The following is a 25,715-nucleotide window of genomic DNA, read 5'->3' as shown; positions in this document are numbered from 1 at the left end:
TGCAATTTGCAGTTCTTGTTCTTAGAACCCAACGCTTCGGATCCGTTGAACAAGGAGGCTGCTGATGACCTGCGAAGCAACCGAGAAGGCTTCAAGAGAAACGTACGAACGGCCATGAGCGGAGGAACTATTAAGGGTACTACATATGACCGGGTACTGAAATAGACTTGAAGAAGCGTATAAGAAGAGGAAAGGGGGGGGGGGGGTTCGTGAACAAGAGGGCGGGCGAGGCGGGCGAGACGGCAACACGAGGACCACCCGACATACTATATAAAGGACATGTATCGTCCGATATCCAGCACATATCTTTTTTTCCCTACATTGGAGAGATTGTGCTTCCCATATGGAACCTTAGCTCCCGCTGGTGTGTGTGCCAATGAGAAGATGCTGCTCGGATGTTTTCTCTCTTGGCGAGACCTAGCTTGCTATGAGAGTTCAACTTATCTATATACTACCTACCTTTCATTACACATAGCATAGAAATATATGGCGTTTGTTGCGTAATACTGTGCTTGGACGGAGTCTGTATTTTGGAGTAGAAAAGCTCACTGGTTAATCTTTGGTTGTGACGATAATTGGGAGTGGCAGGCTAAGCTACCCTGCGGTTTATACACGATGCGTAGGTGATGGTACCAATGGAATGGAAGGTTCAATACTCCCAGCTTCCTACGCTGTATAATAAGACGACATTGGAGCTACAGTAGTGTCAGGACGCTGCCAGAAATCGTTCCCCAGCCAGCCTTTTTACCTCTATCCGATCGGCCACTAGTAATAGTTAAATGGTGTGCTAGCTAGGTGTAAGCTGATGCTCACACATTCGGTGTTCCCCTGCAGGCTCGGCTGCTCAAAGATGATACTGCTTCATACCATCAACACGCCGTAAGAGCCTTGCCATTTTAGATGAATCGATGTTTTGTCTGAGGCCGTTCCGAAATGGCCCGAGTGTGTCCTGCCAGGCATATACAAAGTCCTAGGACTACTAGTAGTACACGGTGCAACGCAGTCTGAAACCTGAGCAATTCCATCACTCCACGACCGCTGCGTGGCTCAACCCAAGACATTGTCCTTGCATGTCATGCAATGCAGAACAAGTACTTGTAAGAAACTGAGCTACAAGTATCTAGAGAAAGCGTCTACGTGATTGGCTGCTTGGGCGAGGTACCTGTGCATGCATTCGCCCACGTAGCACGCAGACATAGGCAGGGAGAGAGCAATTGGACCAAAGGGAAGAGAACTACATGAGGGTGGTAAATAAGATACCAGAGGCTGGTGTTGGGTATCCCGGCATGTTGTAGGTGCGAAAATACATGCTGCGGCTGGTGACTCTCCGGATCACGACCGGAGCTTGGCCATGACGAGACGAGAAGATGTTTTGGAGACGGCTAGAGATGATTACAAGGTGAGCTTCAAGAGAGCAAAAGAAGAAGAAGATGATGATGCAGGGGCAGAGAAGGCTCTGCTTTGAAATTGCTAAGAGTAAATCATCATGGATAGACGCCAATGGCTCGAACAAATAACTTGGAATAAGAAACGCTCCATTGGACACGAGCAGCAGAAGCCAGATTTCGGCGGTTGAGGTGGGGCTGCAGCTCCACGCTGCTGGAGCCTTAACGGAGCAAGTGGGCGCTGCAAGCGCTCATCGGATGCGTCACCTCTGGCTGGGAGACGAGCAGTCGGCTGCGGGGAGGATGAGCAGCAGCTTCGTGGAATTCTAATCACAGCGGTTGAACAATTGCACAGGGAACATCAACTTCATCAATAATGGCTGACCAATTGGCCACGGAATAGCCACTACCTGTAGTCACAGCAATGCTAAAATCCTGCCGCAATATTACGACGTGCTACATCCCAATTGACACAAGACATGCTTCTGGGTACAGTACAGTAAGCTGAGGGCCCACCACAAACGTCAAAGCAAGGCTCGCCATTGTCTCTGTTACTCATCGCACTGACTGTACAGGCAATTTCTGATAAACCCTTGGCAGGGCTAGGCTCGAATTACATACAACGGGGGTTTTTTCACATGTGTGGGACAGGGGGCACCTCCGTCTAGACAGAAAAGCTGCTGGAGCTGGCGCAATTGGCACCACCGAGATCGGGCTGCTGCCACTGAGGCTTTTCCCCCACCCACCCAATTCAAAAGGTAGACGATCTGTTGCTCATCTGCTCTCTGCTAAATAAACTTTCCTACTTCCCTCTTCTTTTTTTCTTTCTTTTTTTCTCCTCTTCATCCCTCTTACACACCAGATCCCTCCTCACAATGGCCTCAAAAGCTTTCTCCAAGACCCTGCGGGCACCAATTGCTCGACAGCTGATTGCCCCTCGTGTGGCCCAGCGCTCATACACTGTTGCTCGCAGCGCCACTCGCGCCGTCGCTGCTGCTCGCCCGGCCCTGGCTGGCCTGTCCCAGCAGCAGGTCCGTGGTGTCAAGACGATTGACTTTGCGGGCGTCAAGGAGGACGTCTATGGTAAGTGCGCAGAGGCGTTATGAGATGGAGAGCTGTGATCTGACAACTGGCTGCATTGTAGAGCGTGCCGACTGGCCCCAAGAGAAGCTTCTGGTGAGTAATTGAAAATGAAAATGGACCCCCTCGAGGAGTCATAGACACCTCACTTTTCCATCACTCCAATTCATCCAATGGTGATTTGCTTGGGCGAGGCGCACGAACTGACCGCAATTGCCTTGCAGGAGTACTTCAAGGACGACACCCTCGCCCTCATCGGCTACGGCTCCCAGGGCCACGGCCAGGGTCTCAACCTCCGCGACAACGGCCTCAACGTCATTGTTGGTGTCCGAAAGAACGGCAAGTCATGGAAGGACGCCATCCAGGATGGCTGGGTTCCTGGCAAGAACCTCTTCGAGGTTGACGATGCCATCACCCGTGGTACCATCGTTATGAACCTCCTCAGTGACGCCGCCCAGTCCGAGACTTGGCCCTCCATCAAGCCTCAACTGACTGAGGGCAAGGTATGTGGCTGCGCTGCCTCTCCCCCCTCACTCTCATGGCAGCCTCACCCCAATTAGGTGGCGTGCCATTGTTAAAGTTGCGACTAACTCGGCTGTCTGCCGCAGACCCTGTACTTCTCTCACGGCTTCTCCCCCGTCTTCAAGGACCTCACCAAGGTTGATGTCCCCAAGAACATTGACGTCATCCTTTGCGCTCCCAAGGGCTCTGGCCGAACTGTCCGCTCCCTCTTCCGTGAGGGCCGTGGCATCAACTCCTCATTCGCCGTCTACCAGGATGTGAGCGGCAAGGCTGAGGAGAAGGCTGTTGCCCTTGGTGTTGCCATCGGCTCCGGCTACCTGTACAAGACCACCTTTGAGAAGGAAGTCTACTCTGACCTGTACGGTGAGCGTGGCTGCCTGATGGGCGGTATCCACGGCATGTTCCTCGCCCAGTACGAGGTTCTCCGTGAGCGCGGACACAGCCCCAGCGAAGCCTTCAACGAGACTGTCGAGGAGGCCACCCAGAGCTTGTACCCTCTGATTGGTGCCAACGGCATGGACTGGATGTTCGATGCCTGCTCCACCACTGCCCGACGTGGTGCCATTGACTGGACCCCCAAGTTCAAGGATGCCCTGAAGCCCGTCTTCAACAGCCTGTACGATTCCGTCAAGGATGGCTCCGAGACCAAGCGATCCCTCGAATACAACAGCCAGCCCGACTACCGCGAGAGATATGAGGCTGAGCTGAAGGAGATCCGAGAGCTGGAGATCTGGAGAGCCGGCAAGGCCGTTCGGTAAGTTACCTATGCATCACGCAGCACTACATTACATCTCATTCACTCAAGATCACCATTGCTAACATGTTCACTTTCTTTACACAGCTCTCTGCGACCCGAGAACCAGAAATAAGCAGCGCGACTCGCGCGTTGTGGGTTTTAAGGATGGTGTTGTGGGGAGGAAAAACATTTTGGGGTAAAATGTCGTTTTTTTATTTTGGTACCTGCATTGGACACTCGGCAAAGGTCCTGGGAGATCTGGAGTGACGAGGCATGTTGTGATAGTTTAAAAAGTTAGGGCCTTTTTTACGATACCGCATATGGGAAAATATGAATTCTCGTTTCACGCACATACAAAACTGTCCCTTGTGAATCATTTTCCTCTTCTCTCTCCGTGTTCTTCCGTATCGGAGGTTCTGAACTCTGGGGTAGTATGGGTAGCGTCTCTCAATTAAAGATCTGCTCATGAGTCGAGTCGAGAGAATGGCTTCAAAGCGGGTCTGCTTTGCCCTCCGGCTTCGGCGCTGCGAATCTCTGCACAATCAGAGCTCTGGAGACTGGGGGGGGTTTTTTTTTTTTTCAAAATCAAACAAGACCCCAATTCTATCGGCGTGTTTCCGGAGGGCCGGATGTCGCAACCTCCTCTGCCGGTCCGGTTCGAGCTCCGAGTTTGGCAATTTGTGGCCTTGAGGGCCGGAGGCTGGCTGTGAATAGTTTATATGCATATGACTATGTGCCGTGGATGCGGAGGAGACTCAATATATAGTTGAATAGTAGTGGCTGCAGTATAGCTTAAGCTTTGGCAATCCTTGCAATGCGTTATATAGTCAAATTCAAAATATTTTTAGCGAAAATTTCTGAAGCAGAAAAGCTGGTCGCTGTGGTTACGAAATGTGGCAAGAGAAGGTTTGCTGGTGCATTGGTGCATTGTTGGTTGAAAAAGCTACAAAGAACATTTAGCTAGCGTGCCCGTGTTGTTTGCTGTGGTGTCTATTGTCGCTTCAATAGAGGCGCCATTGAATTGAGCTTGACTTGACGAATAAGATACTTATTGCCATTAGCACAGATGGAGTGTAGCATTTAGAGAGGACAGGTCGTTGTTATTTTGTGCATGCGGTATATGCACAACTCAGCCCGCAGACAGTTTTAGATTCTTACGCCGTTGCTATTCTTTGCTTTGACAGAGTGCTGACGACTTGGAACCTGTATGCTTCTGGATGAAGAATGACGACACGTGATGGTTACATGGTGGTGCCAAAGTTTATACTTGCAGAGCAAGCATCAAACACGACAACGTGTCACTAGTAAACAAAGAGCAAGGGCCATGTAGTATCCAGACTGCCTCGGGTTCGAGTTCAACTTCTCAATCGAGACCCTGAAATGGGGGTCTTTCCTAATTGACAGGCAATAGTCCTGGTCTGCAGTGTCGTTTATTGCTCCGCAAAATCAATAAAAAGCAGGAGCCTATGCCAAAAGGATCGGCTACAGCTGCTCTAGGCTTCAGTTTAGGCAAATCTGCTCTGTCAGAGGCCCAGACCGACCTGCTAAAGCTGCGTTAGTGGCGCGGCATCTAGCCTGCTAGTGCGACCCCCTACTTGCAAGCTGGTAGCGGTACGGCGATCAGCCAGTGGTCCCCTTTGCTTTGCGCCCGCAATAGCAGCGAGGGGAGGGGGACTGCTTGTACCTGTACTTGCACAAGCGAGTTGGTGTTCTATTCAATGCGTTTTCGACAGAACGGTTACGACAACTGGCATCTCCAACTGTCCCATTCGTTTCATGATTCTCGTTTGCACATCTTTATATCTTTTACTGATTCGGTTCCTGGTTGTTTTCAGCAGCTGGGAGAAGCCAAAGATCTGCGGCATATTGCACTGCAGATCCGAATATCTGGGTGAGTTTCACGTTTGGCATCTTTTTGGTGATTGGCCACCTGTGGTGCAAGACGGCGCAGGCGGTGCGTCGGGAGTGCCGTTCCGAGTCGCTTCTCCAATGTGGCGAGTTGCGACGACTGCGACTCCTGAGCTGCCATTCATTCGTCAGCCCAAAGTTGGACCTGCAACTCTGCTTTGCTAAATACTAACAAGCATTTTGCAGATCCTCTTTACAATCTTTCAGTCGACCTATAAACAGACAAACAAAAACAACCCCCCCCCAAAAGAGGGCTCCATGAGTTCATAGCTTCAGCCACTTTTTCCCTTTCAACTCGCGTCCCATCCCTTTCTTTGCGCCGGCAGCTCCGCGAGCGCCTTGCCTTCTTTACGCCGCCATGAGAGTCGCTTCTGTGCTCGGGCTTGCTAGCCTGGTGGCCGTGACGCAGGCTGCCAGAATTGCCAGAGATTACAACAAAAACGATTACTATGTTCTGCACCTCGACCATTCAACACAACCCAGCGATATCGCGGCTCGTCTTGGATTAACGCACGAGGGGCAGCTTGGAGAGCTGACCGACCACCACGTATTCCGCTCCGAGAAGCACGACCGAGATATTGTCAAAGATGAGGTGCGAGAACGCAAAAGGAGGAAACGAGACGCCGGCGGGTACGACATCCTCGACGGAGTCCTCTTGACGACCAAGCAAGAGGCTCGCAGCCGCCTGCAGAAGAGGGTCATCCCACCGAGGGACAATGTGCTTCCTCGACTCCCGCAGAGTCAAAAGCCTGACGCTTCGGCGGTCCTCACGCAATCAAATGTCATGAGAGACCTGGGCATCGGCGATCCGATCTTTACAGAGCAGTGGCATCTATACAATACAGTGCAGGTTGGCCATGATGTCAATGTCACTGGGCTCTGGCTCGAGGGTATCACTGGCAAGAATGCGACAGTCGCTGTGATCGACGATGGCCTGGATATGTATAGCCGAGACCTAAAGGACAACTATTTTGCAGAAGGCTCTTGGGATTTCAACGACAACGACCCTGAACCCAAGCCGGTCTTGTCAGATGATAAACACGGCACCAGATGCGCTGGCGAGATTTCTGCAGTCAAAAACGATGTTTGCGGACTTGGCGTTGCCTACGACTCCAAGATTGCCGGCATTCGAATTCTCAGCAGCCCTATCAGCGATGCAGATGAAGCCGAGGCCATGATCTACAAATATCAGGACAACCAGATCTACTCTTGTTCTTGGGGACCTCCGGACGATGGCAGATCCATGGAAGCCCCTGATGTCCTGATTCGACGAGCTATGCTCAAGGGCATTCAGGAAGGCCGAGGAGGCCTTGGTTCCATCTACGTCTTCGCAAGTGGTAACGGTGCCGCGAGCGGCGACAACTGCAATTTTGACGGATATACAAACTCCATCTTCAGCATCACGGTCGGCGCGGTTGATCGCCTTGGCCAACACCCGTATTACTCAGAACACTGCTCCGCCTTGCTCGTTGTCACCTACAGTAGTGGTGGCGGCGATGGCATAGTAAGTTCTTTTTCCCCTCTTTGCCTTCGAACCCGATTCTAGTCGCTTACCATTTTACAGCACACAACTGATGTTGGAGAAAATGCCTGCTATTCAGCTCATGGAGGTACATCAGCTGCGGCACCGCTTGCGGCGGGTATCTTTGCCCTGGTCATGCAAGTTCGCCCAGATCTGACTTGGCGAGACATGCAATATCTTGCCATGGATACTGCTGTCAAATTGGAGGACGAGACAGACGCCGAGTGGCAGACCACTTCTGCTGGGAGACAATTCAGCCACACTTTCGGTTACGGCAAAGTCGACTCTTACGGTCTGGTTGAGAAATCAAAAACATGGCAGAAAGTGAAGCCTCAGGCCTGGTACTTTTCTCCTTGGCTTCATGTCAAAAAGGATATTCCTGAAGGCAACGACGGACTGGCAATGACCTTTGATGTGACTGCTGATATGCTCAAAGAAGCCAACTTGGCTCGTCTGGAGCACGTCACTGTTACCATGAACGTTGAACACACCCGCCGTGGTGATTTGAGCGTGGATTTGGTCAGCCCTGACAACGTCATCAGCCACATTTCCGTTTCCCGTAAACAGGATAACTTCAAAGGCGGTTATGATGACTGGACTTTCATGTCCGTTGCCCATTGGTAGGTTTCTCCCCCTTTATTTTTCTCTTACTGCATTTCCAAGAAAAACCACTGGTGCTAACAAAATTTTCTTTCAGGGGCGAGAGTGGCGTTGGACGATGGACTGTCATTATCCGAGACACGGAAGTGAACAACGAAAAGGGCAAATTCATCGACTGGCACCTAAAGCTTTGGGGCGAGAGCATTGATGCTAGCAAGGCCAAGGCCCTGCCAATGCCGTCCGAGGATGAAGATGCCGACCATGACGTGATTCAGTCCACCGTTTCGGGAGTGGCCTCTACCAAATCGATTGCGGTGCCAAGCACAACTAAGACGGCTGTCACCACCAATCCTACAGACCACCCTGTGCGCCCAACGAAGCCTGGGGCACAGCCCACAGAATCATCGACCAAACCCCAAGAGACCTCTACCGATGAAAAGCCATCAGATACTGAGCACGAGGCTGCAACCGGGACTGAATCTGCCCAACCATCCAGCACGACTAGCCCATCTTCATGGGTCTCCTGGCTCCCGACGTTTGGAAACAAGGCCAAGATCTGGATCTACGCCGCCCTTGGTCTGATTGTTGCGTTTTGCTGCGGCTTGGGTATCTACCTATGGGTCGCTCGCCGCCGCCGCCTGCGCAACAACCCCCGTAACAACTACGAGTTCGAACTTCTCGACGAAGAAGAGACCGAGGGTCTAAACAGTGCTGAGAAGGGTGCCAACGGTGGTAAGAAGACGCGCCGCACCCGTGGCGGAGAGCTCTACGATGCCTTTGCCGGCGGTAGTGACGACGACGATGAGTTTGACGAGTATAGGGATCGATCGGCTTCCCGGCTGGCGGGACATAATCCCGATGACGAGCCGGAACATTATGTCGTTGGCGAGGAGAGCGATGATGATGATGACGGTAACGGTAATGAGAAACAGAGGTTATCGAGTTGAATATAGATGAGAAGCACTTCTCTGCTCTGTGGTTTTTTGAATTGAAGCACAAAAAAAAGGGGATTTTGAAAACTAGGTATTCATTAGACGGAGTATATTTTACAATTATATCATTTTTCTTCATGGTCCCTGATCAATAGGTACTCTGTTTTGCTTGAATGGAGTGGTTTTGCCTTGAATGAGGGACATAGCTAGTGTATAATGAATGTATAGATAGGTGCGCATGCCTATATGTATCTATTACCCTTTGGTTGCCTCGCTGTGTTAGATGGATTTCATTTACATGGGAAATGGGAACCGCATCTGAATGGAGGACGGGGTCGATTGCCAATTCTTATTGTGAAAGCAAAGAGAACACTCTCGCCGGACAACGAGCAATCTAGCATTCATAACGAATGTGTCTGTTTCCTCCAATTTTCTCGTTGCATTCTTCTCATTTCTCAGAAGCTTAAAAATGGTAGCTTATAGCCAGGCTATATATCGTTTAACAAGATGCTTCTTGGGCGCAAAAAGTAAGTTGATACCTTGTATTAAATATCCGTGTCATTATTATTTCTAAACCCCCTTCCAAACAAGAATGTATAAGCCCGTGCATACCTCAACACCAGTTCCTATACCACACTCCTTCCCTTTCCTCTTTACGTGGGAATGAAATAGAAAATAAGAAAGAAAAAAAAAAAAAAGGACCGCTGCAAAATAGGTTGTCATCAATATCACGTAAAAACCACATCTTTTAGCTCATTCTCATGCTATAGGAACAACGCCCTCCTTCTCCATCTCCATGACATATTGCTCCCACAGCTCGGCGACGTCACCGTAAAACTTGACGTGGGCATCCGCCAGACCGCCAAGCTGGGCCTTCATCTCGATGCGCTTGATGCGCTCAAAGTCAGCAACTTCGCGGATCACCTCGTCGTCGAACCGATGGCTGGTTTCACGGGCGTTTTCGACCTCGGTGCTGAGCTCTTCGACCCGTAGTTCCAGCTTTCTGGTGCGCTCTCGCCGGGCCTGTTCGTGGTCCACTCCGCGAACGTCCTCGATCTTGGCGCGGATGAAACCACCTGGCCCGCTGGGTGCGCCATGGCCGGAGCGTAAAGAATCGCGCTCAGAAGTGGATTTGTTGAGGTACTCCGTCAGCTGTTCGTAGTCTAGCTGCTTCTGCTCTCGGGCTTTGAGAAGGTTCTTGAGAGCGAGGGAGAAGGCCTGCATGTCGCGAAGCGATCCAAGATAGTCCTGATCTGTTACATCCTTGAGCTGGTGAAGGTGTTGTGCCGTATCTTCGATGGAAGCGGCAAAGGCGTGGACAGCGGACTCGATACCAGGCTCAAGAGTGATGAGTTTCTGGAATTGCTCCGCCAGATCCCGAAGATCGGTTTCCAGGTCCCCTTCTCGGCGAGCCACGCGGGCAATTACCTTTTCGATGTGGCCAAGGTCTTCGTCAAGCTTGTCGCTCTTCTCCTTGACCTCGAGGAACCGTCTGTCAGGCTGGTGGACTTTGGTGAAAGCGTTGATAAAGGTATCGGCAAAGTTGTCGAAAACGCCGCTGGAGCCGCCGGGATCACTCGCTATGCTGCCACGAGTTGTGCGGCTCTTGACGGTCGCATTCCAGTCGGGGCTTTCGAGGAAGCTGTGCAGGATAGTGCTCCTGCGCAGCACTGGGTGAAGCGACAGGCGGTTCAGGAACCGCTGCAGCGAGTGGGCGCGCCGTGAAGTGAAGTCATTACCGAAGCGATCGCCACGGACATACTCCATGCGCTGCTTGTCCGGGATTGGCGGGACGGCGCAGGCGGGGTAGTCTCGCATGAGCTGCTTAAACAGAAAAGCGAAGTCTGTGAAGCGCCTCCTCACCGTCGTGACTTCTTTCTGGAAGGATGGGAATGTAGACTAAGGTCATGTTGCACGTTGAGTTAGCCGGCAGCCTGTAGTAGAGCATCGCCTTGCGACAGCTTCAAGGCGGGGTAGGAAGGGAGAGGATAAGACAAGAGCCAGAGCCACCAGTCGCTTGCAATCATGAATCGGCTGTACGTACGTGAGTGGTGACGAGATATGACACAAAAGCATCCTTGGTGCCGTCATTCTCCTTGATGGGCGACCCAACGGTGCATTCGAGCTTCTCACGGCCGAGGGCATTCGCCGAGCTGTTTCCAACCTCCTCTATGGGGTGTCCGGGGCCCTCGGCGGCGGCGACAGCTGCAGAGCGCGCTGTCTGCTCGTGTACATGTTCGCTCCAGGTGACGTTGGAGAAGTCGTCTTGGTCGTTGTCTTGGGGGCTCGTCATGGTCGGAGCATCGGCGGGGAGCTTGGCTGAGTGGCGATGGTTGATCGGATGACGGCAGCTGAGGCTGTCAGTCTTGAGAAATGCCGAGCGGAGATGCGACAGTTGAATCGAGGCGCTCCCAACCTTGAAGCGGCGCGGCTACGGTCGAATAATAGCGAGGGAAGGCTGTGAGTAAACGCTGAGAGTTGAGAGTTTAGGATAGGCAACGTAAATTCCGAGGCTAGCGAAGAGGCGTTGCCAGTTGGCTGGAATGACTTGAGGCTGTGTGAAGGCTGCACGCAATTAGCAAGGGCCTACATGCACCTGGTTCCACAGGCGTCTCAGGTACATACGCGGGATGGGATTTGCGAAATGCGCATAACAGCAGCCTCAAAATGAGGACATTGTTGCTGAAAGGATCAAATGAAGTGAATGATGACAATGCTTCTTTGATAAGATAAAACAGTTGCGAATGTCTTTCCCCGTTTTCTGCGCATAATTTGAAGCACTGTCTTCCGTTTCTGTCGCCCGGTTTTGGTACCTGCTCGACGCTGCCTTCCAAGTTGGTACCTGCGTGGGCCACGATGACGCAACAGCCTCGTGGCCAACCGCCGACGATTGGCGGCAGCTTTTCTGGCTATTTTACGATGCTGGTGCTTTACTTGCACATGCTCAGTATCATATTTCACCACTTTAACATTTGCTCGACGGCTATGTGCTTGTCCTGTTAAGAATTCATCACATAGCACACAGCAAGATAAACACATGGTAGCAAGCAATTATAATCATATACGTAGTCTATTTATTGTTTCCTGATTGTGTCGAGATGTCTATGCCGCCCACCGCTCAAATAAGTTTCCATGTTTGCATCATCCAGCTTATTGTTAGTTTATGTAGTAACATGACCCCTTATCCATTCGGGTATGCTGTAATAAGCCCATTGTGTACATATGAAATGAGAATAACAAGTCGTTTGACTGCCGGCGCTATAGCATACGCCGTGGATTTGCCTCCTTTATGAATTCCTTTTTTCTTCTTAAATTTTTTTTTTTTTCACATCTTTGTCGTTTGAAGATATGTCATTATTTCTTCTCCTGGACATTGGCCTTCTTCTCAGCCTCAATGACATTAATCTGCTCCATTTCGGCATCAACCATCTCGCCGGCTGGCTTCGTCTCTAAGCCACTCTTAGCGGCCGACGCTTCTCGCTCTTCCTTCTCGTCAATGTCATCGACATCACGGGGAGTAGCAAAGCCTGTTGTCTGGCTCTCCTTGTTCTGCATCTCTTCCTCTTCAATGAGATCCTGCTGCTCCTTGACGACTTCGAGACGCTGCTTGTTGGTAGCGGCGCCCTCAGCGTTGTGGACTTCCAGCTCAATCTCATGGAAGAGCTCCTCAGGGATGGAGGAGAGAACACCAACAAGGGCCTCAATCTGGCTCGAGCCCTCGCCGGATCCTTGGCCGTACATGTAAGCATTGCTCAGGACCAGCAGCGTAGAGGGAACGCCCTCCTTGAGACGCAAGTTTAGCCAAGTCTGCAGATCAGCCCTCATCCTAGCAGGGGAGACGCTGTGTGTGCGAATACCGCGGGCGGCGCACGCCAGCTGTAGCTCTGCAACAGTCAGGCTGTCAATGCCTTCATAGGCGATAGCCTTATCATCGCGCTTGATTTGACGCATGCGATGGCGGATCTGGTATCGCAGCATGGCGTCTGTGCCAAAGGTGTTGAGACCCATGTAGCGGCACATGGACACCAGTTGGGGCCGTGACAGGTTGTCCAGAGTCATGTCATCGCGGAAGACCTTGCACACCTTGATAACGTCCTGGTCAGTGGGCGCTTCTCCAGTGGCTCTGACCTTGCGGAAGAACTTGGCAAACTCTTCCTTCTGAGCTGTCGCCTGGCTCAGGGGAAGGCCGGACTCTTTCAGCGTCTGGCGAATGAAGCCGCTGACCTCCTTCCTCGTAGATCGCAACAGAGTGGCTTTTGCCTCCTTGGACTTTTGACCCTCAAACGTGCTGGGAAGCATGTTGGGGAAGAGCTTGAGGGCCAGAGGCAGCAGAGCTTCACCCAGGGGGACAATGATGAAGACGGAGAAGGGAACGAGCCGGCCCAGGTCTTTCACAGTGCGCTGGAGCTGCTTATTTTCCCTGCGGGTAAGCTCGTAGCCGGCAGCCATCTTGAGTGCTAGCCTCCAGCTGATACGGATCTCTGTACCAAGGAGCTTGGTTCCATCCCAGTAGTGCTGGGCTTCTTTCTTAACTTTTTGCCAGGTCGTCAATTTGACTTCCGCCTCCTTTTTCTTTGCGAGGTCCTTTTGCTGAGAGTTGTCGACATTCTTGGTAGCAAGCTCTGTTGATGAGGCATCGGCCTTGGCTTGCGCAGCTGTCACCGACCCATCCTTTGTCTTTGCATCGGCATCTGATTTCTTAGCAGCACTCGAAGGGTCCTTTGGCAGCGGCTTCTTAGCCTGCTCGGCATTGAACCCTGGGGGCGGTCCAGACGGCGCATCCGGTCGATGAGGCTCGGTTCCCAATTGGCGCAAAGGGACGAGTAGGGCCAAGGCAGGGATCTGGGTCTGTCGGGCAATATGTCTGGTGATGAGAGCTGGCGAGACGCCTCTGGATAGATGTCTTGCTTCGGAGAGAGTCAATAACCGTGGCGGTCTGTATAGGAGACTTTGGAACACAACTTACATGGACCAAGCAAGGGGTTGCGAGCTATAGCCCTGCGGGCGAGGCTGGATGAAGCGCTCATTGCGAGCAGATGTGAGAATTACAGACCAAGGCAAACAAAAGATTTGATTGCAGCGACAACGAGAGAAACCGAATCAACAGATACAGAACAGAGAATGGGGGGTGAATTGCAGTCGAAGGTGGCGGATAGGAGGGATGATGAAGGGAAAGAATATCGAACGGATCTAGGCCAGGGTCTACAAGAGTACAATCCAGTCTGAGTTTGGTGCGCCACACGTCAGAAGCCGCGCGCTGGCATGCCATAGGCTGGATCAGAGTTTCCAGCGGCAGATTTGGTGGAGCCGTTGGGCTGAAGCCATCTGGCTGACGAGATCACGTGACGTAATATCTCCTGAGTGCCTGAGCGAGACGGGCTTGCAGAGAGTTACGGCCTGATTACATAATGCCAGAGCGCTGATTTGCGTGTCGGCCTCGGACATGCCGGACTTTGGGGAATGGAAAAAGTGTAATGTGTAAAGTATGCTTTGCTGGCAAGAGATGCAGTGTGTTTGCTTGTTGTCAGTCGTGGAGATGGAGAGCGTGAGGGCGCTGTCTGTGCTACTATCATGCAGCGTTCTATGGATACAGGTCTACTTGTACGAATAGCAGATGCTGGTAGCCGTTGGCAGACGCTGTCATCCGTGGGGAGATATGCACGACACTCATGATCGGGCTGTCTGTGGCTCTGGCTTATTCCCCCAGACCAAGTTGGGCTTCCTTGCCTGCTTTGTCCGGAGTACATGAACATGTACCGTCTCGGGCAATGTACATGTATTCTGTGCGAGAGTGGGAAGCAATGGAATTGATGGAATAGCATTCCATGGTTAGAGATGAAGTGGCAAGCAAAGGGGATCAGGGCGTTGCGCGGCAGCAACATGAAGAGTTCAGATCAAGCCATGGCCTGAATTTCCACCTGCAGCAAGGGGCAATAGGGCACATTTGACACCTATTAATGCTCCTAGTTGCTGTTCTCAATCCTCCACAGCACATGCAGCTCGCATGCCTGAGAATGATGTCGGGCATCTCTCGTTCTTTGCTGGAGATTGCTCGGTAAAATGCTGCCATCGTGGCCCGACTCATCGCCGGAGCCCAAAAGTGAAACACGACTGTCCCAGACGAGATATGAACCGGCCAATTACCACGCTGCAAAGACTCCAATGTTTAGCAGCAAAAGCCCATTTTTCTCCCGAATCCATAGACTCAGTCTATTGCCATAGACGAAACCACCATGCCGACGAACAGAAAGCACGGGCACCCTCATCGTCTTTATACCACCGACTAAAGAAGTGGGATCTCACAAGCATCACATCCTCTACAACAGATTCAATGGAATTTTTTTCCCGTTTGGGCTCGGACCGCCGCGGACCGAATTGTCCGCACAGCTTAGTAGTAGAACAGCGTCTCTCTGATAATTACTGCTTTTGAATCGAATTGTCCCTGCGGACAAAATGACGTGACGGAAGTTTCGTCGCACAAATATAATACCAAGGTACTACAACTGGCGGTTGATTTGCGACCCGGGCGAGAGCCGCCCCATTGAAGCTTTGTTGAGCCGACCGCTGGCCCAAGAATCGGCGCATCGAGAACAGGCAGACGCCGGCTATTAGCAGCTGGTAGCGCCCACTGCCCGGGGACCCCTCCCCATCAGCGCACGTTGCGGCAGCGCCTGGTTTCCCCGCCGCGTGCTGTTACCGCGTTCAGTCGTTGCAAGGTCCAGGGCGAGAAAAAAAGCCTCCGAGCCCCGTCAGCGGGTTCGCTTTCGGCGCTGTTGCAGGGCACATTGCTCGTGCGTCCCCGTCCGGAGTTTGGAGCTAAGCTCTGTGGCTCTCAGCCAAGGCTGGGCTGATTGTCCACTTTCTGCGATACCTACCTGGATTGCTAGCAATTCATCCCACCATCTGTTGGCTGCCCACAAAGTGCCGTAGAGCGTCTCCGCACTGTCCGTCGCGGCCTCTACAGCGCCGCCAGCCACCGTGCGGCGCTTCTTCGGTTCCCACATGCTGCTGGACCCCCGCCCGTCCCGCCATGGCAGGACCGGGTCTTTATCGAACAACACACTCAACATTATTAACACGTCCTTCCCTCGCGCTCACTCCATTTCCATCCCCCGTTTTGCTCTCTGCTTTGTCACCAGTCTTATATATATACATCTAATATCCTTTTCATTCCTTGTCCGTGGTAGGCAGCTTGTTTTACATCCATTCGTCTTGCTTCAAGGCTCTGAGTCTGTTCAACTTTTGCTCTTCTACGTAAAGAATTTTTCCCTGTTTTTACCCTTTTGCCTTGGTCAGGCCGTCTTCGGAGTTGCTTACGCAGGCAACACCATAACTGATTTTGATTCCTCGACCTCTAAAACCATATCCGCGGCGTCGGATCCAATTTCGTCTCAACGTAGGCACAATAAATCGGCATTAATCTCCTAGAAATGCAACTCCGGAGAGCAGCTCGAGTAATTCTATTTGGCGCGCCCGGTGTGGGCAAGGGGACGCAGAGCGACAGGCTGTTGAAGCGCTTCCCTCAGCTCAAGGCCATCAGCACGGGCGACCTTCTCCGCCACAATGTCAAGAACAGGACGCCTCTCGGTAGGTCTTCTATTTTCTATCCGAATACTGCTGGTAGCTAACCATTTCCCCTCAGGTATCATGGCTGAAAACACCATCAAAGCCGGAGGCCTGGTCGCTGACGACTTGATGCTTCGTCTCATCTCAGGAGAGCTTCGATCCCGAGGCTGGCTTTACGGAGGCCGCCCTCCGGTCATGACACTCTCCGCTGAAGCAACCTCCACCGAGGGCTCCTACAGCGCCTCTTCTTCCATGGATCATTTCAACCCAATGTCTTTCCATCTCGATGAGCACGCCGTTCCACAGGCTTCCGAGGATCCTTCTGCGTCCTTCATGCTGGATGGCTACCCCCGAACCGTCCCCCAGGCCGTCACGCTCGACAAGATCGTCCCCATGAACCTGGTCGTGTCCATCCAGACCCCGTTCTCCGTCATTCTCGAGCGCATCGCCGGCCGCTGGGTGCACGAGCCTTCCGGCCGCGTGTACAACACATCCTTCAATAGGCCCCGCGTTCCTGGCCGCGACGACGTCACCGGAGAGCCCCTCACCCAGCGCCCGGACGACAACGAGGAGACGTACCGCGCACGCTTCCAGAAGTTCCAGGAGAACAGCGAGCCGCTGCTCAACCACTACGCCAAGAAGGGCGTCTTGCTCGAGGTCGAGGGCATGAGCAGCGATGAGATCAGCCCCAAGCTCTACGAAGCCTTTGAGCGCCGTTTCGCTCATTAATGGCTTAATCTTTAAAGAGGAGGACCCTTTGAACTACGTTTTACTATTTTTTATTATTATTATTCAGCAGCCTTTTCAAGCTTCTCGGTTTGGCATTATTGCTTATATTTGGCGACTGTTACGTTTCATGTCTTGTTTTACTTGGGTATTGCTAGGCGTTATGTCCGGTAGTTGGAAAATCACGTCTCTTGGTTCAGACTACTTTTGAGCTGAATTCGAGGGCATCGGTCTTCTCGGGGTTTTGTTTGTCTCTCAGGAAAAAGGGAGGGGGGGGGGCTTTCTCATGTATTGAACATTGTGTACATATGGGGTGACGAAAAGTCCCCGGCGAATTCAACTTTCGCGCGAGTGCTTTTCTACCGCGCAATGTGACATTTTGCTGTTGGAAAAGGTGATCTGACGTTCACATGCCTGCTGCTAGTGAAATGCTAAGTCTGAAATGCGTGCAGCTTCTCCGCACTCTCGGGACGAGTCCCGCGACTCCACTGCCATGAAGCCGAGGGTTCATATTCCTTGGGGATCTCTTTTCGGCTAGTAACATAAACCCACGGTCCGCGGCTCAAAGTCGTTCTTGCTGTAGAAGCGTTAAGGCCTTTTGGTCATAAAGTGTGTTACATTCAAGCCACTAGAGTACGTATTTCAGATATAGCAACCTTCTTCCGGCCATGGATTTCCTCTCACTACTCCTTGATTCCCATACATATAACCAAACCCAACTGAAGCAAAAAAAGGGGAGTACCCAAAAACACATTTTGCGTAGAACAAATACAAAAAGGTTGTATGTTATCCATCCCGTAGACTACAGTGTTGATATTGTGACTGTGGTCCTATACTGCTGCTCTTAAAGAGATACGGTATCCAAGAAAGCAGATGGACCTATTTAATCGGCCCATTCATCCCCGCTTCGGATTCCTGGTGGTGTGTGCGTCTGAGATGAGCTCCCAGCACGCAGTGGCGTATCCTCGTCATCATCGTCGTCGTCATCCATGGCCTTGGCCAGCTCGTCGGGATCATGCATCCTGGCATCAGGATCCACCGCGGCATCGAGCCCCTCGTGATGGTCGCGATTGTCCCTCTCCGACTCCAATACGCCATCGTCGGCACTGACTGAGATGCCACGGGATCCCCATCTCGCCCGGCCGCCGCCCGCGTCGCCGTGACCGGCTTCTTCGTCGTTGGGCGCAGCGTGCTTGCCAAAGATGCGGTACAGGAACCATCCGCGGTTCAAATCATCGGCGTCAACTACACCGCCGCCACGGAGCTTAACCCGCTGTCTGGTGTAGTAGACCCAAGCAAAGTCGATGTATAAAGCAGTCTGAATGATGCCGAAAATGACGGCAATAGCATCGGGCGGGCGGTCGTTTACGTCCATTTCTCGCACGAACCAGTTCACGCAGTACATGGCCCGGTAGGAGCCCAGTGCCAGGAGGTAGAACGAATCGATGACGGTGGGAACCGTGGTCTGTCTCAACAGCAGCAGCTGGGGCAGAACGCAGACGGATTCGAGGATTTCAGAGAAAACCCACATCCACTGTAATGACGATTAGCATGAACACTCTCTTCCTCATCTTGATTGCGCTTAGACCTACAGTCAGGAATCCCCATCTCCTCTTGCTTTCAAAGATCATCATGATAAAGGGAGACAAAGCAAGACAGCCTCCAAGAATAATAGCTCCCAGCTTCCAGGAGATCTCACGTTCTCGAGACCGAGGGAACAGCCATTGCATAACACCCAAGATGTAGAAGGACGTGACAATATATGTGACTTTGAATATAGCGTTCCATGCCGAGCGCTCTGAGAACAAATCGAGGTATCGCGAGCAGAAGACGATGGCGTAGAGCCCTTGTGTGATGAGGGAGACTCCTTCGGCGCTACGGTTTCGATGGATGGAGAAGATGAGGATGCCCTTGGAGAGCATATGTAGGCAGTCGCCCAAGATGCGGAAGATCTAGGTCGCAAAATTAGCTTGCTTCTCGTGATATTTCATTCAAGACGAGGATCGGGATCCCATCGTACATTCCAGGCCCCCATGATGCGGGCTCGCGGCAGCTCAAGCCTTGCCGCTGCTCTAGAATCGAATGGCCAGAAAGTGGCGGTATAAGCAAAGGAAGAAAAAGAAATGAAGCAATAGATGTTATGAGAGCACAGGCATCGAAGCCAGTCGGACGATCGCAGCGATCGCGAATAGAGCGCTCTTGTTGTTGTTGTTGTTCAGGGTTGAATACGATGAAGCTGTAGACGTGGAGCTGAGGCCGAGCTTGCGTCAGACCCAGGCCCAGGCCACGCTGGAAGCACGGTACGCCCCCACTTTAGTGACGATGCCTTGTTAGACGCATCAATACACTACGCATCTTACTAAGAAAAGGGAGACCGCATAGTTTTGAGGCGCTATTTTACTACAGCCATTTCCGGATTATTTTCCGCACTGAAGCCTTCATCTCCTTTTGAAAGGAAAACTTAAAGAGGCTGGGGTGAAAACTATAAACTGCGTAGAAACGGGTGATATTTGAGTTACATCTATAATCTTGCAGACTACCTACCTAGGTACCTACAGTCCGCATTGATGTAGCCTTTATCCAAGAATTGTTGGGGACACGGAGCACACACATTACGCAAGGTGATATGCAGCAATATGTGTGCTTGCGTGTGCGTTTCACGTTTCAGAACGTGCCTCTCTCTTTGCTCGGTGCGCTTCATGATTTCCTGACACCCAAAGCTGCTGTGCTCGGACGCATCTGTATGAAAGAGAACATGAAACAACAGCGCACGTGCCTCTTGGAGCGAATCTTTGATCGTCTGAATCCCCCCGCAAAGCTGCTGCTGCTAAAGGCAGGTACCAATCTGGGAAAACATCGTTGATCAACACACGCCTCATTGGCTGTTACCGTTACTGGCAAACCGTTCAATTTCGAGTGATTGCAATGGGGCAATAGTGTAAATCAGAGCCGGTAGATGCTCGCTAGCGCAACAGGTTATAGCTCAATAGCCTTCTAAAGCCCCGTTTTCAGACGCTCCAGGCTCGAATTCCAAGCCAGCGTCCCCTGATGTCACTACAACAAGTGCACGTACCCGTCGTGGTACATGGAAATTTTCAGCACATCAAAGGGTGAAATCACGTCGATCTCCGGTTTCTCCTGAGCAAAAGCAGCAAATCAGAAGCAACGGGCATGACGCCTCCCTCACCGATACGGCCTTGGAACCGCATCTCCAGCCTTCTGAGGATACCAAAATAGGGTCCATACGCGCGTCCAGCCCATGCAACTTGGCCTACCGCCGCATAATCTACGCTCCCGAGGGCCGCATCCTAGTCCCCCCTTCTCGGCATCGATTTGCCGGCGCGGAAAAAGCACCAGTTCCACTCCAGGGCTGTATTTATTGATCAATGAGAAGACTACTTGGGCTCTATAGAGCTGCTAGTAGCCGGTCGAGAAAAAGTAAAGGGATTCTGGAGAAGACAAGAGAGGCCGGCCTCTACTGACGATTCTCAAAATCCGCTCCAGATGAAGCCCTGGACGATCAGCCTCAAGCGTGCTGTTTCCACAGCCACATGGGCAGCGTTAGCATGGCCCATTAGTGCTGCTCCTTTTGGAGAGCCCAGCAAGGTTACCGTACCCAAATACTTCTGTGAGTGGATTTGATGTGTGCTTACGCGGCTGCCGCTGTATTCTCAGCATGCGTGGTGTACATGCTAACAAGAGCCTCTTATAGACGAAGCTTCGTGAGTGTCTTGATCAAGACTTTGCAGCCAGCGCTATCATTTTTTTTCTTCGAGTCCAATGTAGGCCTAACACATCCTTGGTAGCTACGATGTCCACTATGATGCTCGGTTCGCCCACGGACTGCTCGAAGACCCCGAGCAGAGAGAGGCCATCAAGGTCCTGGTGCAGACGTATCTGGCAACGTTCAGAGATTTGGGTGTTCAGACATGGCTGATGCATGGCACTCTTCTCGGGTGGTGGTGGGGGAAGAAGGTAATTTTTACTGATGTTCTACTCGTTGTTTTGTTAACCGTTTTGATCAACAAACTAATTCCCACTTTCAAGGTTATGCCATGGGACTATGATGCGGATGTTCAAGTCACAGAGGCAGACATGTACTTTCTTGCTGCTTATCACAACATGACTACTTACTATTATAAGTACGGCGACATGGAGAAGGGCCGCTACTTCCAGCTTGAGATCAACCCATACTTTAAGCACCGAGAACAAGACGACACCCTTAATGTCATTGATGGCCGATGGATTGATATGCAGAATGGACTATACATCGACATTACTGCAGCGAGATATAACTTGGATCATGAAGAAGGAGAGGGCGTTTTATACGACAAATATGGCCATGAGTATCGGGTACGACACATTGCTACACGCGGGATGAATTCTTGTGATTCACATATGGCTAATACATCGCAGGATACATACGTCTTTCCTCTACGAGACACGACTTTTGAGGGAGTGCCTTGCAAGATCCCCTATCGTTATCAGGACATGTTGCAGGCTGAATACGGGAAGAAGGCTTTGTCAAAGACAGAATTTCACGAGTAAGTCTAAAGTCTAGTTCTCCTTTCCCATGGTGGCATAGCTGATAAATTCTATAGCCATCGTTTCGACGATGAAGCAATGAAATGGGTTGCCATTGAGAAGCCACCGGCCGAGGAGGAGGCGGAGGCACAGAAGGATTTGTAGTTGCTATAACGAATTGCATGAGTGTTGGCGTTGACGTTTTCTTTTTATTGGCATGTGTATCATAGGAACGGTTTGATGGTTTGACGTTTAGGACGTTGTCAGCCTGTATAAGTCGACGGCATATGGACGGCGGGTCTGGCATACACCCGGGAAGCTACAAGGGAATGTCGGATCTTCAAAGGATAGGACGTATATATGCATTAACAAGTATGCATTAATAATATCATTTCACCGTTGTTCAAGGCGACGAAACAGAATAATTCCAACACTCACCACTTTTTCTTATAAGCGATATGCTGCTGTAACCTCCTACGAAATGCCCGAACCCCACCATCCAGACAGAGCCCATCAACGCGTGTCTCGAAGCAGTCGCGTCCAAGCTGCCGCCCTAGTCCGTTTTCGGCACTTCGACTCGGTACCTCTCAGATTTGCATTGGCGAGTGTCGCAACTTTTGACTTTCCACGATAATCACAAGCTACTACTACATTTATTATATTCGCTCAAGAACAGAATACTATCTTGACCAACGCCTCCCAGATTCCACATGTAGAAGCTATCTAGTGCAATTGCACTCTTGCCTTTACCATGGCTACAGGCATGTCGCTCTCAAAAAATGCTTCTTTGCGCCATCTCGAAGCCGATTCTAACACAACCGCAGGACGACAAAACCGAGCGGATCGCCTGAATGAGCGTCTTCGCGGTGCTCAGTAAGCTTCATGACAAATTCAGGTATGCTGGGGAAGTTGCTTATTTCTTCACAGGCGCGCCAACGTGGACGACGAATCTTTCAGTCTCGACATCAACAGCCTCAACATATCCGGCCTTGCCATTGCATCATCAGTCGCATCAGCCTCTAGTCCCGCCGCCAATGCTAAATACTCCCCTACTACCTCGGCAAAAAGAAGGAAATTGGGCAAAAATGCAATCGCCACAACTTCTCCGGAGCAAGCGCCAAGCCCTACCCCTACACGACGGAGAGTCCGACGTCAGCTACCTACAAACCCGTCGAGTGAACTCCCAGATGCGCCAAGCGAACCAGTGCTGGATCCCGATGAGATGGACGAGGATGAACCTACGCCTAGAGCTCGCAGAATCCGAATAACACAACCCTCTAGCTCAGCAAGATCAACCATTCCTATGATTATAGAAGAAGACGAGGATGAGCTCGAAAATCTGCCGCCACACCCCGGTGCCATATCGGCTGCGCTGTTGCAATCGCCTTCGGCGCGCAGATCCGAGAAGACGATCGAAGAAGTAGCAGAGTCTCCTGCAGATGCGCCAGGAAGCGGAAAGCGGCGGCGCGTGCCCGTTAGCGAGACTATGAGTTCTAGCATTAAGCTGATGGGTGTGATATCTTCGGATGATGGGATCCCCATGCCTTCATCTCCTCTCGTGAATAAGCTGCGCCGTAGCGACGCAGCCTCATCAAGGAGATCGGCTGCGACAGTATATGGCCAAGAAGCGAGCAACCTAGCTGATGAGCTGTCTTCTGACGGCTTTCCCCAACAAGCTGAAATCGAAGAAGATGAGTTGATGGAGGCTTCTAATTTGGTCATTGAAGAAAGCACAACGTTACAAGAGGAAGAGGGGGAGGAGGAGGAAGATGATCAGGGACAGGAACAGGAGAACGCCGAGGAATCTGATGAAGAAGAAACGCCGAAACCTCAAAGGACAAAACAAACAAGGAGACCACGAGAACCGTCTCCAGAATTGGGCTCACAGCCATTGGAGGACATACAGGAAGAATCGGAGACCGAACCAGAGTCGGAAATACAGCAAGAACCAGAACCTGAACCGGAGTCTGATCCTGAGCTGGAAAGAGGGGAAGAAACCGAGGACGAAGCTGAAGTTGAAGAAACCGTATTACCAACTCCTCCCAAACGAAAGCGTGGGCGCCCCAGCAAGAGCCCGACTATCCAGAAGCAACCTACTATTAAACCAAAACCCGTTAAAACAAGGAAGCGAGTCCAAGCACAACCAGAATATGCCAATGAGAACGAAGAGCCTCGGCCCCGGCCCAAAAAGGCAAGAACAAAGAAAAGACATAGCGACCAGAGCGAAGGCGACGGTGGGATGATTGAAATCACGGTCCAGCGTTTCGTCAACCTTAAGAAGCGCAGCAACGAGGATGACGATCTGGATCCGCTACAGAACGAGACGGCGTTTATGAACCACGGAGGAGAAAGCGTTATCGACGTATTCGCTCAGGTTTGCGACGAGGTGATCTCGACGACCTTGGAGCAGCTTCAAGAGGTGTCTGCGAGTGCGGAAGATTTGGCGAAAAAGAAGGAGTATCGCATCAAGACGCGAGCTATAGAGGCTTACAGAGAAGAGCTCAAATCTCGGTTCCTTCAGCATGTATGTCTAATGACTGCGATTTGTTGAAATTATTTGAATCAGTACTGACGAAAATGTGTTTTAGGCCATCCACTTGAATCACTGGCACTCCTTGCGCAAGCGGCTTAGGCATGTCCAAAAGGAGAAGATGGCTCTGCGCGAGGACATTATGCGTATCAAAGCTGAGAGAGAGCAGGTTGCTCTCCGGATGGATGCTATCAGAATCAAGCATGAAGCCGATACTAGAGAATCAAAGGTAAGAATAGGCAAAGTCTTCTGCAAGGCTAACATATATGCTAACAAAAATACGCATTATAGTATTGTCTTGATGCATCCTCTCTTATGCATGATGTAGAACTTGCGGTAGAGCAGGGCAGGGAGGCACCGGAGCTTTCGCGCGCAGCACAAAAGGAGGCCGAGCTGGCCAATCTCGAGCTGCTTGTGACTCGCGTATCGGAGCAGGCTAGCTCGTCCAGCTTCACAGGCGGGATTCTCAGACAGGTCAGAGACTTTAACTCATTCTTAGAGCGGGCTGCCATGGCACTTGAATCACGATGATACCCCCATTATTTTTATGCAATCATTTATTCATTATTATTTCATCTTTCCCCCCTTTTTATACAATACCCTCCCTTTGTGTCTATTTATTTATTTTTACTGGATCTTGGCCTTGCTAAAATCCATCTCCGGGTGCTGTTCCTGGAACTTCTTGAGGATATCCATTTTCTTCTGCTCGTCTGACGAGGGCAGGCCTTGTTCCTTCTGTCGCTGGTCGAACATCATCTTCTCAACCATACCCCTAGTCTCGCCGTCGAGGTCAGAGAGCTTTGAGTTCTCGGGCTGGATCTTGGTGACATCGATGGTGGGCGCGCTGGTGACGACGTGCGGCCACCATTCCATCTTGTTGACCTTGTCAAGGTGGATCTCGACAATCTTGGTGCCGTCGGAGTTGGTGGATAGGGTCCAAGTCGAATCGTCAACGCGGATCGCGTGGGGGAGGTCGCCCTATTAGTGACGTTCGATATGAGTAAATGTACATACATATATAGATAACGTGGCCAAGTCTTGCTGAAGTAGACAAAAGGAAGAAGAGAAACACAGAAGCATGGCATGAAGGCTCGAAACAATGGCGCATGTCAGGGTTATAGACGAAGGAAATGCCGTGTACCTTGATGATGGGCTCTTGTCCCTTGGCACCCGCAATAATGGACAACTTCTTGATATCGACGACGAGATCTCTTGATTTGTAGTTTCCGGGCACGTTGAAGGAGAGGTCCAGCTCGCCGATGGTCTGGCTCCATTTGTAAGGCAGCGCAGCCTGCTCCTCGGCCTCCTTCTTGCGCGCGGCAGCGTCTTCGGCGGGGGAGGGATCTGGAGTATTGAGACGGCTGGATTAGCTATTTCGTCGTCACAAGATGGAAAGGATACAGAGGAAGCTGCAGCGCAGCTCATGCTAGTAGCAGAAGGGGCATCATAGTATCTATACCTTTATCAGCCATGGCTAAAAACTGCTTGTTGTGTAAGTTGCAAGTTTTCTTGGTGTTGAAGCTCTTCTAGGTAATGGACCCAACGCATGGCAGACCATGGACGCGGGTGGAAGTTCAACTAAGCGTTGGAGGGGCAAATGCGCTAAAACAGAGAGGCTCAGTGGTCCGTTGGGCGGGCTGAAGACAAGCAGCCAATGGCGTGCCGGGCTTCTGACGTTTAGCAG

At 51.4% G+C, this 25,715-nt stretch overlaps 9 protein-coding genes across 10 annotated transcripts; 5 read left to right on the top strand and 4 right to left on the bottom strand.

The window, feature by feature from the left end:
• Positions 1–2,220: 2,220 nt before the first annotated feature.
• TrAtP1_006762 (uncharacterized protein) lies at positions 2,221–4,072 on the top strand. The gene is made up of 5 exons (XM_014082407.2): positions 2,221–2,468; positions 2,530–2,561; positions 2,690–2,968; positions 3,074–3,741; positions 3,829–4,072. The coding sequence occupies exons 1-5, from the start codon at positions 2,261–2,263 to the stop codon at positions 3,854–3,856; spliced, it is 1,215 nt and encodes a 404-aa protein (XP_013937882.1). The 5' UTR covers positions 2,221–2,260; the 3' UTR covers positions 3,857–4,072.
• Positions 4,073–5,989: 1,917 nt separating this feature from the next.
• Positions 5,990–8,700, top strand: TrAtP1_006761 (uncharacterized protein; the record flags this gene model as incomplete). Its single annotated transcript, XM_014082408.2, has 3 exons — positions 5,990–7,135; positions 7,196–7,773; positions 7,851–8,700. The coding sequence occupies 3 exons, from the start codon at positions 5,990–5,992 to the stop codon at positions 8,698–8,700; spliced, it is 2,574 nt and encodes an 857-aa protein (XP_013937883.1).
• A 744-nt stretch (positions 8,701–9,444) lies between these two features.
• On the bottom strand, positions 9,445–10,978 carry TrAtP1_006760 (uncharacterized protein; the record flags this gene model as incomplete). The annotated part of the gene is made up of 2 exons (XM_014082409.2): positions 9,445–10,584; positions 10,730–10,978. The coding sequence occupies 2 exons, from the start codon at positions 10,976–10,978 to the stop codon at positions 9,445–9,447; spliced, it is 1,389 nt and encodes a 462-aa protein (XP_013937884.1).
• Positions 10,979–11,724: 746 nt separating this feature from the next.
• Positions 11,725–14,006, bottom strand: TrAtP1_006759 (uncharacterized protein). The gene is made up of 2 exons (XM_014082410.2): positions 13,652–14,006; positions 11,725–13,592 (listed from the first exon to the last, which is right to left on the bottom strand). The coding sequence occupies exons 1-2, from the start codon at positions 13,710–13,712 to the stop codon at positions 12,040–12,042; spliced, it is 1,614 nt and encodes a 537-aa protein (XP_013937885.2). The 5' UTR covers positions 13,713–14,006; the 3' UTR covers positions 11,725–12,039.
• Positions 14,007–16,115: 2,109 nt separating this feature from the next.
• Positions 16,116–16,980, top strand: TrAtP1_006758 (uncharacterized protein; the record flags this gene model as incomplete). Its single annotated transcript, XM_014082411.2, has 2 exons — positions 16,116–16,272; positions 16,328–16,980. 2 exons carry the CDS (start codon positions 16,116–16,118, stop codon positions 16,978–16,980), a joined length of 810 nt encoding a protein of 269 aa, XP_013937886.1.
• An 880-nt stretch (positions 16,981–17,860) lies between these two features.
• TrAtP1_006757 (uncharacterized protein) lies at positions 17,861–19,012 on the bottom strand (the record flags this gene model as incomplete). The annotated part of the gene is made up of 3 exons (XM_014082412.2): positions 17,861–18,511; positions 18,570–18,929; positions 18,998–19,012. 3 exons carry the CDS (start codon positions 19,010–19,012, stop codon positions 17,861–17,863), a joined length of 1,026 nt encoding a protein of 341 aa, XP_013937887.1.
• Positions 19,013–19,528: 516 nt separating this feature from the next.
• On the top strand, positions 19,529–21,902 carry TrAtP1_006756 (uncharacterized protein). Of its 2 annotated transcripts, XM_014082413.2 has the most exons (6): positions 19,529–20,605; positions 20,690–20,699; positions 20,784–20,952; positions 21,025–21,330; positions 21,394–21,521; positions 21,579–21,902. In XM_014082413.2, exons 1-6 carry the CDS (start codon positions 20,482–20,484, stop codon positions 21,664–21,666), a joined length of 825 nt encoding a protein of 274 aa, XP_013937888.1. In that variant the 5' UTR covers positions 19,529–20,481; the 3' UTR covers positions 21,667–21,902. The 2 variants fall into 2 exon arrangements, with proteins under 2 accessions (XP_013937888.1, XP_065969342.1); XM_066113256.1 differs by lacking the exon at positions 19,529–20,605 and having other exon boundaries at positions 20,620–20,952.
• Positions 21,903–22,252: 350 nt separating this feature from the next.
• TrAtP1_006755 (uncharacterized protein) lies at positions 22,253–24,562 on the top strand (the record flags this gene model as incomplete). Its single annotated transcript, XM_066113255.1, has 5 exons — positions 22,253–22,262; positions 22,326–22,374; positions 22,429–24,025; positions 24,090–24,260; positions 24,323–24,562. 5 exons carry the CDS (start codon positions 22,253–22,255, stop codon positions 24,560–24,562), a joined length of 2,067 nt encoding a protein of 688 aa, XP_065969341.1.
• Positions 24,563–24,658: 96 nt separating this feature from the next.
• On the bottom strand, positions 24,659–25,503 carry TrAtP1_006754 (uncharacterized protein; the record flags this gene model as incomplete). Its single annotated transcript, XM_014082415.2, has 3 exons — positions 24,659–25,009; positions 25,173–25,375; positions 25,491–25,503. 3 exons carry the CDS (start codon positions 25,501–25,503, stop codon positions 24,659–24,661), a joined length of 567 nt encoding a protein of 188 aa, XP_013937890.2.
• Between the last annotated feature and the right edge of the window lie 212 nt (positions 25,504–25,715).

The sequence above is a fragment of the Trichoderma atroviride genome, chromosome 3 (genome assembly GCF_020647795.1).
Source record: "Trichoderma atroviride chromosome 3, complete sequence".
NCBI lineage: Eukaryota > Fungi > Ascomycota > Sordariomycetes > Hypocreales > Hypocreaceae > Trichoderma > Trichoderma atroviride.
The sequence above is the reverse complement of the archived record's forward strand: the minus strand, read 5'-3'. Positions and strand labels throughout refer to the sequence as shown.